The 16,702-nt window shown below is 37.5% G+C and overlaps 1 protein-coding gene across 3 annotated transcripts in view; it reads right to left on the bottom strand.

Moving 5' to 3' along the window:
• PDE4D (phosphodiesterase 4D) overlaps positions 1 to 16,702 on the bottom strand; it is a 407,986-nt gene that overhangs the window by 28,374 nt on the left and 362,910 nt on the right. Inside the window, exon 1 of one of the 3 annotated variants that reach the window (XM_030511743.1) lies at positions 1,741 to 2,931. The exons of the other annotated variants lie outside the window; for them this stretch is intronic. Within the exon in view, the coding sequence (XP_030367603.1) occupies positions 1,741 to 1,788 (48 nt within the window). The 5' untranslated portion in view covers positions 1,789 to 2,931. Of the gene's footprint in view, positions 1 to 1,740; positions 2,932 to 16,702 lie in introns of those variants that run through there. 3 annotated transcript variants of the gene reach the window in all.

The following is a 16,702-nucleotide window of genomic DNA, read 5'->3' as shown; positions in this document are numbered from 1 at the left end:
CGGTGAAAGCCAGGGGTAAATGTTCCATATGACAACCATTCTCCAAGATACAATTAGCATAAGAGCAAATAAAGTACAGCCTGTATCATACAGAAATATATGTATGGTAAGGGATGTAAACATCTATAATGATCCCTGAGACTAATATGTTTCATTCTTTCTTCAGAATAAATACTCTAAATCATTGTTTTGAATGTCACAAAAGGCAGATCTTCTTTGCCTCTCAACATTTTTCCTATAACATGTATACTGTGAACTCAAAAAGCACTGTACTAAAATTGTGCTCTTAACTAAATTCATTGTGTATAGACAGTATAGAACACCAACACAGAGGACATTTTTTCCATCTGTAACCAATTACAGCTACCATGCTCTCTGCTGAACTCCAATTAGCAAAAATCTATCCATTTTAAAGGCTAAACAGTAAGAGTGAACATTTTTGAAGATTGTTGATTGAATTTTTCTGATTTAGCAAGTAGGAACATGACACCAGCTGCCTGGAAAGGCAGAAAATACTTCATAGTAAATTACAATAAATACCTCACTTTTAACTGAATGGAAAGTAATTTCATCTTGTTTTTTGGTAAATGACAAAGAAATCCACCTAGCTAGCATAATGGGATTCAATTCCTTCACAAATGACTGATCAAAATCCTTAGGAATATACTGTAACAATGCTGCATTAGCAGATAATGGTCACAATGACCTAATTGGACACAATGACCTAATAAGAGGGTTTTATTTCTATTAAGGAAAAAAAAAATGATAAAAGTAAGTATTAATACAAAAAAGCATAAGAGATTGAGTTGTGTTAATGCTTGTATTATTTTTAGTCATTCAATTCAACACTTCCATTATTTAGTTCAGGAGAAATCAGAATTTTCTTTAAAATGGGATGATTTGGAACAATTATTTTATGTCAAGCATAGATGATGTTTCTTTTTCCCTTTTTACATACTTGAAACAGTTATAAAGGCAACATCATTTTTTAAGGACAAACGCATAACTAAGGCTAAACCCCAAACACGGTTTTGTATTAAGTAAATTTCAGTTCTGTATGTTGACATATTAATTCCTTGGTGCAAAACTTTTCCATAGAAGAAATAAAAGCTTATTTAATTTCATTTTCTATCACTATTGCAGTTTCAAGCCAGTTCAAAGCTGCTCTACATAATAATGTAGATCAGTATTAGAAGATTACAGTTTCCAGTGTTTTAATCAATAAGCTGTCACACAGAGAGGCTACAAAAAATGCTGCTGGAACATACTGTTGACAATTTCACATTTCTTCAGCTATTAAAACCAGTATGAGTCATGCATTCACTCATTATCCTCAGCCTCTTTACCCATGCTGTCCCCTATTGTATGGTATTGCAGTTTTGAGGTTTTTCGTTGTTTGGTTGTTGGGTTTTTTTCTTTTTTTAATCTTTTAATGTCTAGAAATACAGGTTTGTAGCAGTGTTTTTCTAAAAGCACACAAACTCTTTTGAATTTATTTGGCTTTAGACTTGGTCTGATTAACCAGTGAAGTAACATTTTTTTAAAGTCCCAGCACAGTTTCTAAGAAAGACTGCGTACTGTGCAGTTCATTGTCATTGCTGATCAAAGGCTTGATTTTGCTTTTGATTTTTTACTTTATGTTCATATGACTCATATCGCCCACAAATACTCATGCTATCCAGTGACCATGCAATCATGCACCGTAAATCAAGGTTCTTAAAAGGTAAAACAAAATCCTACCTTTATGTAGCCCCAGGAAACCGAGAGCAAATAATTTGCCTCAGGCATTTTTGATTTTTTTTTGTTTTTCCTATACTACCAATCTAAGCTAATCAGTTCTTTGCTGATACTGCAAAAGACTTCCAAGAAGAAATATTCCTTCTTTTCTCTCTAATTCTCGTTGCTGATCTTCAGGTTCTCAGCAACTGTGTGCACAGGAGGTACACCGAAATGAAATCCAACCGCGTGGTCTTCCGATTGTACAAATGCCATTTGTAAAACTCCAAGCATTCAGAAGCAACGTTGAAGAGACATATTGTATGAGCTGAAGAAATATCTGAAGAGCTAGGGATATGCATATTTCCTGAACACCAGCACTTAATGAATAATGTATGTCAAGATGCTCAGCTGCTGGAAAGACTTGCTCTATCAACAGCTACCAAATAAGGACCTGAAGGGGAAGCCACAAACGGTGCCAGTAATCCCTCCCATAAAGCCTAACTAGCAGCCAATAGTATGTCACCCTAAAAGACATAAATCCAAGCCGCTGGCGACATGATGTATGGTAATTTCCCATTGGCCAGCACTGGGGAGTCTCCTGGGTATGGGGTATTTTTTTATAAAACAGCAAATGCCATTTAATAATGGCATCCCCGCCTGCAGCATTCACACGCCATTCAAAAATAATTGGGTTAAGGTCTCCTCAATTCAACAGCATTTACCAGCTCCCTTCAATGGTTTCGCCATCCAAGCAGTTAAAATTAGTATTGTGTAACCCCCCGCACCGTGGCAGGGGGGTTGGAACTAGATGATCTTTAAAGTCCCTTCCAACCCAAATCATTGTATGATTCTATTCATGTGGATTGCCTAGCAGTTTTAATTTTTCATATGGAAGTTCGTTTTGGGTTTTTTGGGTGGGTTTTTTTTTTTTTTTGGTGAAGAAAACCCAGCAGAAATACAGTTATCAGGTTTCTTGAGCAGTTTGTGAAGTACTGTAACAATGAAAATGGTTTTTGCTTTTATGTCATCTAGATTAAAAAATTATCTAGTTAGATCATTGGGCAAGTCTGTCAGTTTCTACTGCTTTTTTATTTTAAGAGATAAAAGGAGTTATTATTAAGATAAAGTTGGCCATGTGTCTCAGTACCCCGTAAACATGAAGTTTATATAGAGAAGTGAAATAAGAGTCCTCAGATTCTCTCTGTATTTATTCAACTTTTGCTCTTTCTGCCTTGGTAGACTAATATAGTCAATTAAAGCTATACATCATAGAAAAAAGGGATTAATTGAAAGCGGAGTGTGTCAGTGAGCTGACTCAGAGCCTTAAATAAAATATCCCACCATCTGCCATTCAGAGACCAAAACTTGAAAAGAATGCATTATCTTGCACCACTTTGTGCAAAGCATAAACACAATGGCAGCAAATTTCTAAGTCTTTGTTGCATCAAAGGAAGGGAGAGCTTCCCAATATGACAACGGGCAAATGTCTAAGGACAAGTTGAATGAGGTGTGGCGTTCAGCCTAAGCCCACACTGCTGATTCGCTGGAAGATGCTGACTGACAACGGTCATAAGGGAGGTTTGGCTGAAGTGGTTTCTACTTCTCTGGGTGATGCAACACAGCAATGTCAGCAACACTAAGTGCTTGAAAAAGAATTGAACCTGCAAAAATCAATAGGGCAAAATATGATATTAACAAATTTCTTCCGTATAGGAGAGAAATATATAGGAATGTGACAAGTCGATACAGTCAACAGATCATCTGCAATTACGTATTTTTATATGGAAAGCATACTGTTTTGCTTAGAATGGGTAATATAAAAATGTCATGAATGAACACGTTACTGATGCATTTTCTTTATAATATGCACCCTGGATCTATACAGGTAGATGAATATAAAACAATCAAGATTTGGAAAGCAGACTTGGGTCATTAGAGACTCAGCAAGACATTAAAGCAGCCTAAAAAGTACTTCTGGAAAGCATTTCTCCTGACTCTTCCAGCTCAGCTTTGTAACACTGAACAAAGCTTGTCTACACCTGTGTTGCATTTTCTGATCACCCGCAGGACAGCACTGCTGCCACCTACCCAGCATCAAAACTGAAAACTGAAAATGTGCTGCCTCTCTTCAGAAGGCAATTTCAATTGTGACTTAGAAACTGGTAAAATAATAGGCCTTACACTTCTGGCTACTTAAAAAGTGAAGCATATGTGTATGAAAGTTTGGTTGCAATAGGTACTACAAACAGATATTGGAAAAACAAGTTTTTAAATACTTCTCTTACTTTGTTACTTTAAAGGCTGGTTCCTCCTTAAATTTTAAGAACTGTCCCCAAAAGAAGAGAACTTGTTTCAGATAAGGAATATTCAAAATGGCTGCTATGTACATCACAGTAGTTGTTTAGCATGCATATAAAAAAACACCTTCCTTGATTTTTTTTATTCCCCACCACCATATAAGACAGATATATCCATAAGAACGACTGAATTACAGTTCATTAAATTTATTGAAGGATGGTATTTATAGACCTATTAGCTAGATAATTTTGGTGTAAAACCATGAAAAACATTTTCCTCCAGTGTATGACATTTTAGCTGCATATTAATTATACTGGTAATAGGAAATTACACCTGATATTAACAATCTATTACTAATTTATATGATTTTTGCAAGACCCACAGCCTTAACCTTCTAAAACTAGCATTTGCTGTGATACAATTTACTAGTCTGACTGCACTGACTCAGAAAGCAGCCCTCTGACTCCAGCTACACATAGGAGTATGACAGTAGAAATTTATAGTTGGGAAATTCACACCAGCACTGGTCTACAGTAATAATTTTGGCTGATTTCCATCCTCAATTCCCAGGTTGGAATAAGTGAGTAATTGGCTTTAGAGGAAGTTATGGTGAATAAGTCCACAGCAAACAGCTGCCACACACAACTATACACTTAAAGTAATTTAAATAAGAAAAACACAAGTTAGAGATAAGTGGAAATCCAGCAACATGAAAGAGAAGTTCTTGTTCTCATACACACATACATCCATCAAGATAAAACACAGGGAAAGAAGAGAGTAATGGCATTTTCTACAATGGTTCCAATCAAGCGGCAAATATGGAAATGAAAAAGGTGTAATTTGAAATGACAGTAACTGAGTAATAAAATAATTCAGAAAAAGGGAAGTTTTTAATGAGCACTGTTGTGTGTTTTGAAAGAATCAAGACAATGACCTTGAAAGGCAGAAAGATGATGAAGTCTCTTAATATCCACAGGAAATTTTAGCTATTATTTAATCAAAAAGGCTGGACAACTTTCTCCAAAGGAGCTATGAAAAGAGGTGGCAGAGATCTCAGGAGCTGTGGTGCTCAGCTTCAGTAAATTTTGAAAGACTGCAAAAAATTGTTAATTTTGTGTCAATTAAAGTTTGCAAGCAGGATGGCTGAGTAACTTCAGGCCACCTCACAAAGTGTCAGTCCTTGGTAAAACAACGGAAAAGCTAAATGCACATACTCTAGGCAGTTGCTTGATAAAGAACTAAGACATGAGAATGTAATTAATGCCAGTCAGTACTGGTTGATGTCTCTGAACATGTAATATTCTTGGGTTGTTGTAAGGCAATTGATTTAGTACTGTATAATATTCTGCCACAGCACTCCCAATGTTGAGAGAGGACACATTAAATGGGTTAAGAACCTGACTATCAACCCATTTCTAATAACAATCAACAGGCTGTCTTCATCTAAAAGAGGCTGTTCTAAGTCAGGTTCTGAAAGACCTGAGATCACTTTATGGTATTCCATTTCTTCATTGGTCAGCTGGAATTAAGTCACTACTATGAAGACTTCCACAGTATAAAAACTTCCAGGGAACAGAAAGAGGGCGGAAGGACAGACAAACTATGGAAACTTGGAAGCCACAATGGGCAGCCTCACTTGTTCAGTATGTTGACACCATTAATGTAAATTACAGTTCAAGGAATTTAACTGCTAAGATACTTGACAATAAGGACACAGTACATGAGTACAAGATGGTGGACTACACTGAGGAAAGCAGAAACCCTAAAGAGTTGATAGAGTCCCAACAGGATATCCCGAGCGATACTGTGACTCCCCAAAATTGGCATCTTCTGTAATGCTAAGTAAAAAGAGAGATACTCCAAACATGCCATTCTGGCCACTCTGGTGATGGAATAGGGCATACAGATCTAGTGTCTCTCTTCTGCTAAATGTTACCATATACAGCACATAGGAAAGAAGAAGAGATGAAATCCACTGGTGGCTGAGAACTGATGGCTATAATCGGAACACATTCCTAACTCTTCTGAGGGAGTCTCAGCTTTAAGGATCCTAAACGTAGCATAATTATGCTGCTTTAAGAAGGCTTTCTTGGTAGCCTCTTACTTGGCAGAATTACGTTCATTAAACACAATGGAATAGCCTAACTGTACCATTTTACAGTTCTTTTTATTTGGGAATACACAATTCTCATGCATCAAATATGAGAACTTTATGTTCCCAAAAAGACTGAAACAACAATGTTCTTCTGAACTATTTTAGGGAAAATACATTGTAAAACCCAGGACCTGAGATGTTTATTAAAGAATTAAGGTCTTTGTTAGTTAAAGAAAAAAATTAAAAATAAAAAAAAAGTACTCTCTGGTAAAATACCTACTTCAGTGTTTGTATTTACTGCCCTCTAGCGATAATATAGCATTAGCTATAAATGTTTAGGAACATGTCAAACTTTTTTAAGACCAGAAATTTAACAATGTGATCCTCTCGTTTTCAACCACATCACAGCAGGGTCTTTATAGGTATCCTCTGTAACTGCAGTATTTTCAATAGACACTCCTGAGCAATTGCACAAGCAACAAAAAATTACACCCTATTTCAACTCTTGTTTTGGATGCCACTGGCAATCTTTAAAGACACAATATTCACCTACAGATTTATTGAAGGAATGCTTCAACATAATGATAGAATTGTATGCTTATAATGGTTTCTAAAAAAACCTGCAGTAAATGGGAGTTGAATTTCAACAAATACTTCGCTGTTTGCAATATTCTGGGATTTATTTATTTTCTCCTTAATTCAATGCTGTCAAAATTACATAAATTACAAAAAAGCTACTGTTAAAAGCTAATTTAGATCAGAGCAAAGTGATTAGTGTGATGAGTGCTGCAGATTTGACAGCAGATTTGAGGCAGCAGTCACCCTAGCACAAAGCAGTAGTGAGGTGTAACTCACTAGGTTCTCTCTCTATCCTGCTTGGCAATTAACAAAATCAAATGTGTAACCACAATCCTGTTTCATCCATGAAATTGCTATTGTGAACAGTACCTGATGTGAACAGAAGGCTTTTCAAGTTTTGAGTTTCGCCCTAAAAACACTGTTAAAAAAAAAAAAACCAAACCCTGTATGTGGAGATATACATATATTTAAAAACACATCATAAAACCACAATACATATCATGGTTTTATGCATGCGTACATATCCACAGCATATTGATACAAACATACAATACATCTGCATCACAAAGGGAGCTGTGAAACAAGGCCAGAGTTCTTTATGCTTCTGGCCTGGAAATGCTTCAAGTAAACACCCTGGGTTAAGACAGCATTTTTTAAAATCATGCCTAGGTAATTGCAGTGTTAGTAGAAATACTAACACTGCAATTCATTCCATTCACTTAGTTCACCATATCAGCATATTTCAACAGACACCGACGTGATTTGCTCAATGTTTCTCTCTCCATATATAAAAGATGCTGGCACACAAATCGAATGTGTGCTCAGCCTGCACTGGACATAAGCTCAGAGAACTTGGAGCAAAACATGAGATTCATGTTTTTCATATCTATTTGATAGGCAAAAGTCCATCGTATTTATGTAAGCTATTTTAATGGTACACATCTCTTGCTATTACTCCTCCTACCAACTTTGCAGGGAACAATCTAAACCAAATCTTTCAAAACAGCTCCTGGAAGAAGCCACAAAATACCACCACGAGAGGGCCCTAACCTGGACTCTTTATAATGATCAGTTCCGTTACAACACCCAGGCAGCAATTCGTTTGCTTTAGAATAATGCACATATTTTATAGAAAATATAATTTGGATGTGAAAAAAAGGAAAATAAAACAGAAATTATTTAATCACTGTTTTGCTTCCAGGACTCATTTCTTACACAGGCTGCTCAGGCTTTAGTGTGACCAAATCTCAAAACCAAGTAGTTCAATACTTCACCAGCATACCCACTCTCAGGCATGCCAATCTCCTTTTAGGAAGAGTCCTCTCTTGGAAAAGCAGACTGGTTACATATGGAAGAGTAAAAACATTTACTCCCCTTCCCTTGTTATGTATGTATGCCACATATCTATGGTGACTTGTACAAGACAGCGAATTAGTCACAACAACTCCCAAAATAAAGAAAAAAACAACCCTGAGAGAAAAATAAAACAGATGTGGGACAAAATAAAAAGATTAGACTTCCTCGAAGCTGCATACACATCCATTCCTCAGTCACATATTTCTGTCCATATTTTTCTTACAGATTGTTGTTGGGGTGGATCTGCTACTGCCATGTCTGGTCTCTACCCTCAATTCTTTCCATTACACACATCCACTCCAGTATTGGGTGTAATGCATCTAACAGCCAGTGCACTGCTTTTGCCTTCACTTCTTCCCCTTACCTGCCAACAAAATCCCATTCTGCCTCTCCACTTCCCTCAGGCAAAATGCAGCAGGAAAGCTGGGTGGAAACCTCAGCCTCAGATATAGCTGCAGTTTAACGTATACCATAGTTTGGGTTTCATTGAGCTGACACTTTTTTGTCATGCTTTGAATCTGGACATTTTCAAACAACATATTGATACCCACTCCCCAGTTCCTAAACCGCAGCACCAGACAAGTTTTCTCAGGGCAACTTTTATATAAAACTGGCAAGTTTTCCTGTAAGTGGAGTCTCAGGGCTGCTCCTGCGCTCCTCAGCAGTAAGCTCCTACGCTTTATAGACCCTTTAACATGCCTTACAAAAAGCAAAGAAAAAATAACCTAACTCAAAAGACCAGTATGATCTAGTATATGCATCTCCTTCACATGGCTATGCCTACTTCAGTTCAGCTGGGCTGAGACTTGCAGTCCAAAGGCATTTAAGAAAAGTAAGCGTGTCAGAGGTACTGCAGAGATACAACACTTCAATAACGCACCTAAAATTATGCAATACCAATGTTGAAGGAATGCTGTATAAAAAATACTGTGCCGTGGAGATACATGTGCTCTCAGCTCCAGCTAACCACCCATGCGGTACACAAATTCTGACAACTTGTACATGTTATCCCAGCTATGGCAACCACGAATGCCTTTTCCATAGCTTATTTGCATAAGTAAGATTTACAAGCTACATCAGTGTTAATGCCTCATAAGGATACTTGTATTATAGGACAAAAACACAGTGAAGTTTAAGCCTTTTCCAAGACAACTAGTGCTAAACCCATAAAGGTATTCACACTAGAGAAAAGATAAAGGTGATTTCTTCTAATACCAAAATGTTCCTCTGTAAACAAGTATTTTGTCATTTAAGTACCTTGAAAAAAGAAACAGGTTTTTATTTTTAAAATCGAAGTTCTAATAAGTTACTTCTTAATGCACGGGAAAGATTAGGCTTTGAACATATCTGACAGTTTTTTCTCCCTTTTCCTAGCTCATATCCAGTTAACATTTGCCTAGTTAACACTGGCAGTCATATCTGACAGACCCAGTAGGTTAAAAATACAAGTAAAAAATTCCAGCTTGCCACCAATTACAGAGGAATACTCCACTTATTCCTTGATCACTCCACAGATCTCATGCAACTCATAGGCTGTTACTCACAAAAAATTTTAAGATACTCAGAAAGAAAAACTTTTGCAGTTTTCCCCTCCTTTTGTCCTTTATGAGGGTGTTTTGCTTCAACATAAGTGTCAATTTGGGCTAAGAAATGGGTTTGTAATAAAAGGAATATAAAATGTAGAACAAGCTGAATAACTTGTTTATAGAGGTATGTATATGTACCCTGCAAGTAAATACCTACCCCATAAGTATCTACCTTAACACAGCCACAAAAGAAGTTTGTCTCCACATTACTCATTTTTGCAGACAACTATGTCTAACAAATGTGCAAATAGTAGCAATACTTCACTCACAGAGCTGTGATGGCACATTCTCCCTACGACTGATATGGTTATACAAGCAAAAACTGAGCTTTATGGGTATTGCCTATTTCACACTGGGTTGCTGGGTTTCAGAATATTGGGTTGCTATGTAAGGACAAAAAACTGCTTCACTGGTATTGCTGGATTAATCATACTTCTCCTGTAATGTGACATTCTTATTTTAATGAGGTGTTCCTACTGTAGACCTGGCCAAACACATGCTTTAACAGTTCATCAGAAATCTTGTTGAATGGTTGCCATTTCATACTAAAAGAAATGAGTCTTTTAATCATCTCTTTTAAAGCTACAGGCATGCTTAACACATACTGTTCTTGTGAAAAAAACCAAACATTCAATATTACTTTTCTTCTAATTCTAACATACATGAAAACCAAATATGAACCAAACTATTTCCTACCCTTTTGAATACTATTGCTCCATTTATCAACCCCCCCCCTCCAAAAAAAACCCACAACCAAACAACCCCCCCCAAACCAAACAAAAACAAAAAAATCCCAGATGGTTAAAAGCCATCCTATGAAACAAAAGCAAAGATACTAACATACAAACCCAGAGAATTGTGGACTGCAAAGTAACTAACAGTGCAACAAGCTCAGTACAGCTCTGATATAAACACACCCTAGAAAGTGCCTGTAAATCACCCACAGTAGATAGCGACCTTTTGAAAGCAGACTGCAAGTTCTTTCACACAATTTTATTGGTTCAGGCTCCGGTTCTTATTAAACCATGGCTGTTGTACTTCTAACTAAAATGCAGGTGTCATTGATAGTGTGATAGTGTCACTGTTATTTCAAGGAAGAAACTCAGCAAGGGTTATTCACCAACTAATATTTATTCCCATGTGTCTTCCATACCTTTCATTTAGATGCTCTAAACATGCTCTAAACCTACGCAGATTCACCGAAAAAAAAAATAAAAAAAAAATTAAGATCTATCCATCCAGAACAGGAGAAACAACAGCCTCATCCATTTCACCCTTGTCTCATGCATATAGGGAAGCACATAAAAATGTAATGCTTCTGGTTTTGTCCAAGTAAGCACTTACTGCAAATGCACCCAGGTCAAATTAAGCAAACAATTGAGGAACCGAAGTGGTTTCCAGTCCCACAGAGAGACGTATTGTGAGGTTGTGTTTATGGATACACATGAGGGAAATGGAGACAAGATAACAAATCCAGGCCAAAGACAGCTCTGTAGTTTCCTGAACTGCATACTTAGTGCCTGTGTGATTTAAACCCCTCTTACAAGAAGTCTCAGCATTTGCATGCAGAAGCTCATCGTATATTTGTGTCTATTGATACTAGTGATTTGCCCCTTATCCTACCCGGCTGGCCAGCCGTAGATGTCTGCATACCTGGATGGGGTTTGGCAGGTTCAGACCAGGCCTCGCTAGGGAGATGCTGGCCAAGTGCTAGTAAGGGCAAGTGACACAACCAGGCCTGGCAGCAAACACTCCTTGCTGCCCCATGCCAGCACGGAGAGGATCCTTTGGGTTTGGCAACCCTGTTTAACCTTGTGCTGGAGCAGCGCGGCGAGTGCTCTGTCTCAGTTGAGTCTCAGCTGGGCAGCAACCAACAGCTGAGAGGCAGCTGAGTAAACAGACTGTTAGCATTCTTCATCTCTAGCTACTGGAGTTCTCACATCACTTATCATCCATGATGTAGACAGGAAGGAACATAGAAAGTATTGGACTTGCTTGGGAGAGCGCGCTCTTGGAAACAGAGCATCAGGAACGACTGAGAACCAGGCAACTGGATGCGTGGTTCCTCCAAAAGTGTAGACCCCTGGTGTCACTCTGTCCTGTGAACATTGCTCCTTCCCACCCACACCGTGGGCAGTTGTGAGATGGGGGCATTAACCCAGAACCACTCTCATGCTATGTGGCTCGCACAACCTTCAGGCTGGAGTTGGCTCTCACCTCACCAGCTCAGAAACGGCGGGCTACAACCAGGAACCCTCCCAAGAGACAGTTTTATCAAGATAGGGAGCTGCTGAAGCACAACTCCTACACCTATTAGTCTCCAACACAGCCTCATCACAACAGCTGGAAGGATTTGTAGGAGCCCTCTCGCCTGGGTGAATTTCACTTCTTATGAAATGAAACTATCACCGAACAGAGCAGCAGGATTATCTCTAGTATAAACATATGCATTTCTCATTATCTTTGTATAACTGGCTACCAGGTGAGAGGCACCCTTTCAGTAATTATCCATCCTTTTTTTTCTTCACTTTTTTTACATTTTTTGCATTATTCACAACTGATTTTTCAAATATAGAGCGTGTTTTTTAAGCTAACTTTTCTAGAAGAATAAATAGTACAAAATATACAAAGAGTTATCAAGGTTTACTCAACACATCAATGTACTCACCCCTCAGTCATGTTACTGTGAGCCGCTCCTCAGAAATCCCAGTTTGACAGAGGACCAATAAATTGATATTTACAAGGAAACATTTTGATTGCGAAATCAATATTTCCTTTGAAAATGCTCAAATGCATCTTGTATTTAGCATTTCCAGTATGTACTGTAGCACCATACAGTAATCACCTTCTGTAAACACTGCTTTTACTCATGGTTTGTAACCAATGAATATTTTATATTTATCAAGAGTTAAATGCACATTAGAAATTAATTAATTAATATGCTTTAGCTTTGATAATTTAGGTCACTTGTAAACTTACATAGCATAGCAAAGCATTAAGGATAATTTCGTTTGAAATGTAAGACCTGTGTTTAATCAATGTTTAATCCACCATCAATCATTTTCTTTTCTGAATCCTAAACTGTAACAAATCCTACCATTCATGCAAAATTCGAAACCAAAGGTAGTAAAAAAAAAAAAATAAAAAATAATTAAAACAACATCACATACTGGAAACTAATTAGGTTCCACTAACAGAAGTACATCATTAAATGGGGTATATTCTCTGAAACTTGCAATATGGATAAAAAAATACATAGACATTATTCAAATAAAGGATTATCTACTAACCTTTCATTATTACTAGACATTTTATCAAGAAACAAGGTATTTTTTTGTATTTCAATCCTCTTAAATAGATACTTATAAGTCTCTATAAAAATCATTATTTCATGGTTTGAAAAACATGTTAAAAAAATCAAACAAAACCAATAAGCTCTAAATAGATACGGCATCATCTTAATTTCTGGCTTGCATTCTTATTAGTAAGAAAAAGCTAGGAAAATCTGGCTGCTTTTTGCCCATTTACATACAATGTTTGGAGCAGCTGGAAAAGCTCTGAACAGTACAAGAAACACTGGAGGGACCTCTGCAGACGCAGTAGGACATTGGCCGGTTCATTTATGTGGGGGCTCACACCTATATACAAGCCCATTTCTGGCGTGAGGACAGAAACATTAAAAAGGCTCTCAGTCCACAACAAATTAAACTTCCTCCAGTCCTCCAAAGCCCATGCTTAACAGTCAATTCTACCAACTCTTTATCAAAGTGATAACAGTGCGAAATAAAATGGGCTATGGCATGCATCCACAGCATGATGAAGTAAATGTAAAGATTCTCATTAGCTCCAGCAGGCATTAGATCACTAGTTGAATGCGAACAAACTGTTCCAAATGCCTCAGGCAATGGGAGCAATGCTCTAGTACCACCTTCCAGCCCCCACAATGCCATGCTCAATCACCAAGCCAGAGAATAAAACTGAAAGGGTGTAACAAGTGTAGTTCACCTGTTTAGGACTGCACAGTTAACGAGGGCATTCACGTCTTGCCTCAGGTAAATTCTATAAAAAATGAGTTTGGATGCAACCTTTGATAACTTCAGTGATATTAATTTTCATACTTCAAAAGACTGACATGCCTATTTATATATGCTTAATTTGCTGGTACATGTGTAAAAAAGTGTATTATTTTTATTCCTGCAGTTCTACTTTATCCCATCAGCACAGTTATATTTTGTATCGTTATACTATTTCTATAAACAATCAAACTTTCACACCTTTGTGAAACAAGTATCTGATTACTTGTTACCTTCATGACCACCAAAGAAAAATCATTACGTTTTAGCACCCAGATGCCAAGATTTGTTTCTGCACAAGTTTTCCAGAGCACATTATCTTCTTATATTTAAGATTTAGTCATTCCATTTTAAAACTCAAGTTCTGTAAGCAGGGATGTACTGAAAGCTCTGCTAGAAATGCCAAGCTCTGACTATGTATCAATCAACTGCATCGTCTTCACAGTGGTGAGTTTTAAGAGCTCTCCTATAATACAGCCTCCGAAAACTTTTCAGCAACAACCAAAAAGAGCTGCAGAAAATACCCCCCAGCTAGAAAATGTGCATATTTGGTTTTACTGATGCAAAGAAAAGAGGAAAAAGCAACTAATGACCAAATTATGAAATGCAATCTTATCTGGGTCCAGTATTCAGACATACAAAACTTTGGCCACGCTTCTTGGTACAAGAAAAACACAGTTATTTTACTGAGAAATCTGAGCTCTGGGCTTTAAAGTTTATGCAGCCAATGAGATTTTCTATGATTTGTCAAATAATTCATCACATTATTTCAGGAGTAAATGTGATTATTAATTTTTCATATGAAGTTTCCATTGAAAGTGAAAAATAATTTAATTTAGAGATGCCCCTACATACTTAATTTCAGATTTTGGGTGGGTTTTTTGTAAGCTGTCTTCTTGAAAGTAGTGCATTTCAGAAAACCTCTGATGCACATACGGAACAGCTTTGTAAATCCAGCAAAGTACTTTCTAGTTTCTTGTTGAACCACACTATCTTGCACCGACTCTAAAATGGCACCCTCATCTCTACTTGTTGCTATGGCCGCACCATACGTCAGGCTTGCACTTTTTTCCCCCCGATCTGTTTGTTTATGACAGGCTTAGGTGCTTCCTATTATGGTGCCTGCATCAGCACAGCATGCATTCGCAGCAGCAACAGGAGATGGCTGTGATCAGCGTGCAACACAGGACAGAGATGCTGAGGAATCTGAGCATGCTCCCTCCAACACCACACGAGGCCTGCTTTGATACACATTACATGACACGCAAGTAACACAGCCAGATTTGGCTGAAGAAGTCCTTTTAACTCTGGTTTTCTGTGGCAGGAAAAGCTCAACACAGGTGAGCTAAGGCTAAGAAGAGAATCCCAGGGAACCGCTATTTAGAAAACAAAATACTGCATTTTGCAATGTCTCGGGTAGCACCTCTGTCGCCCTAGTTCTGAGATGCTGCTATTGAGTATCAAAGAGGCAATCATTCTAATTCATGTAACAAACACATCTTTACAAACCTGCTCATCATTAACTTTCAAATGTAATTCTAGTATTTTATACCTTGTTTCATTAATTTTACTTACTAAACTGAAATCTTTATGTCTGTTCCATGTGTACTTGTAGGGGAGGTCAGTCCCTTTGTGCACAGGGAAAACATGGCCAAAACCAAAGGTGTGGGAACTCATACTACCCACCCATCACTTCTAAGGTATCAGAGCTTACCCACCATACACTAGGAAACAAGGTCACCAAAGCCATATTTGTGGCAATAAAGCTTACCAACAATAACCAAAGATTCATGATACTACTGACATAGCCAAGAATACAAACCACCTGTGAACCCAGCAGTAGCAATATCATTTGCAGAAGAACACAGCAAAGCAAAACTTTTTTCTCTTTACAAAATAAAAATTCAAATGTTCCTTTTGTTTGTCATTACTTACCACAGTGCCAATAAAGTCTGGCAAATTCCAAGCACAAGAAAAATAAGTTAACTGCTCAAAAAATTGCATGAATCAGAAGTCTATTTTTCTAGTCCATCTTGTCCAGTTTTCACTAAAACATGCTCAAATCCACAATGCCTACTTGGCAGCCTACTTTCCAGTTGTTTCTGCTCTTCTAACTCTTGCTCTATTAATGAAACAATACTATCTTGCTACTTCCTTTGTTCTTACACTAATCCTTATTGTGTCTTCTGCTCACCACTCTTTTCTGCTGGAGTTGCACTACTTTTTCAGTGTCCCAGAGATGAAGTTCATAGAAACACTGCTAAAGAGCACAGCCAAAATGTCACCTTGGTGTTTAACCCTTTTTTGTTCAGATCAGCTCTGAAAACTAATGACTGCTTCAGTAGGTCAGTGAGTACACATGAACCATATCCTCACTTAGCAAGAATTACTCTTTACTTAAACCACCCTTTAAAGCTCTAATGTATTATGAAAATCATTGTTTCTACATATAAGAATTCTTCAGGGAGAGGTACCTTTCAGTTTATATTTTACAGCATCTGATATACACTGATACCTTGAGAAAGAGTAAGGAAAAAAACTATTTGGCAACTTCATTTCTAGTCTCTGCAGTTATAGTAACTTTTCAGTACCAACTGGTGCAGTGCTGCCTTCCTGAACATACTGACTGGTTTTAGCATACAACAAGAGAAGAGTATTTTATGATAAAATTCTACGTATCCACTTGGTGGTCCTCCTCTTAAAATCTGAAATGATAATTAAAATATCAGTATTGTTAGCCATTCTGCTCTTGGCCATTAGAGCAGATATCTCTGTTACAACTGTTCATTTTGAATCACAAAAATCAAGTTTATGAAAACACTAGTATCTCAACTGGCTGTACAAGGTGGTCCGTAATTCTGGCTGAAATTATTGCACTAAGGCTGTACAGCCAACACTGGCCATAAGAAGATCAGATCGTCTGGCTTAAATACATTAACACCTGCTTGAACAGGTCCTTTCAATCATGTAAACTAATTCAACTAAAAACCACACAT

Source organism: Strigops habroptila, chromosome Z (genome assembly GCF_004027225.2).
Source record: "Strigops habroptila isolate Jane chromosome Z, bStrHab1.2.pri, whole genome shotgun sequence".
NCBI lineage: Eukaryota > Metazoa > Chordata > Aves > Psittaciformes > Psittacidae > Strigops > Strigops habroptila.
The sequence above is the reverse complement of the archived record's forward strand: the minus strand, read 5'-3'. Positions and strand labels throughout refer to the sequence as shown.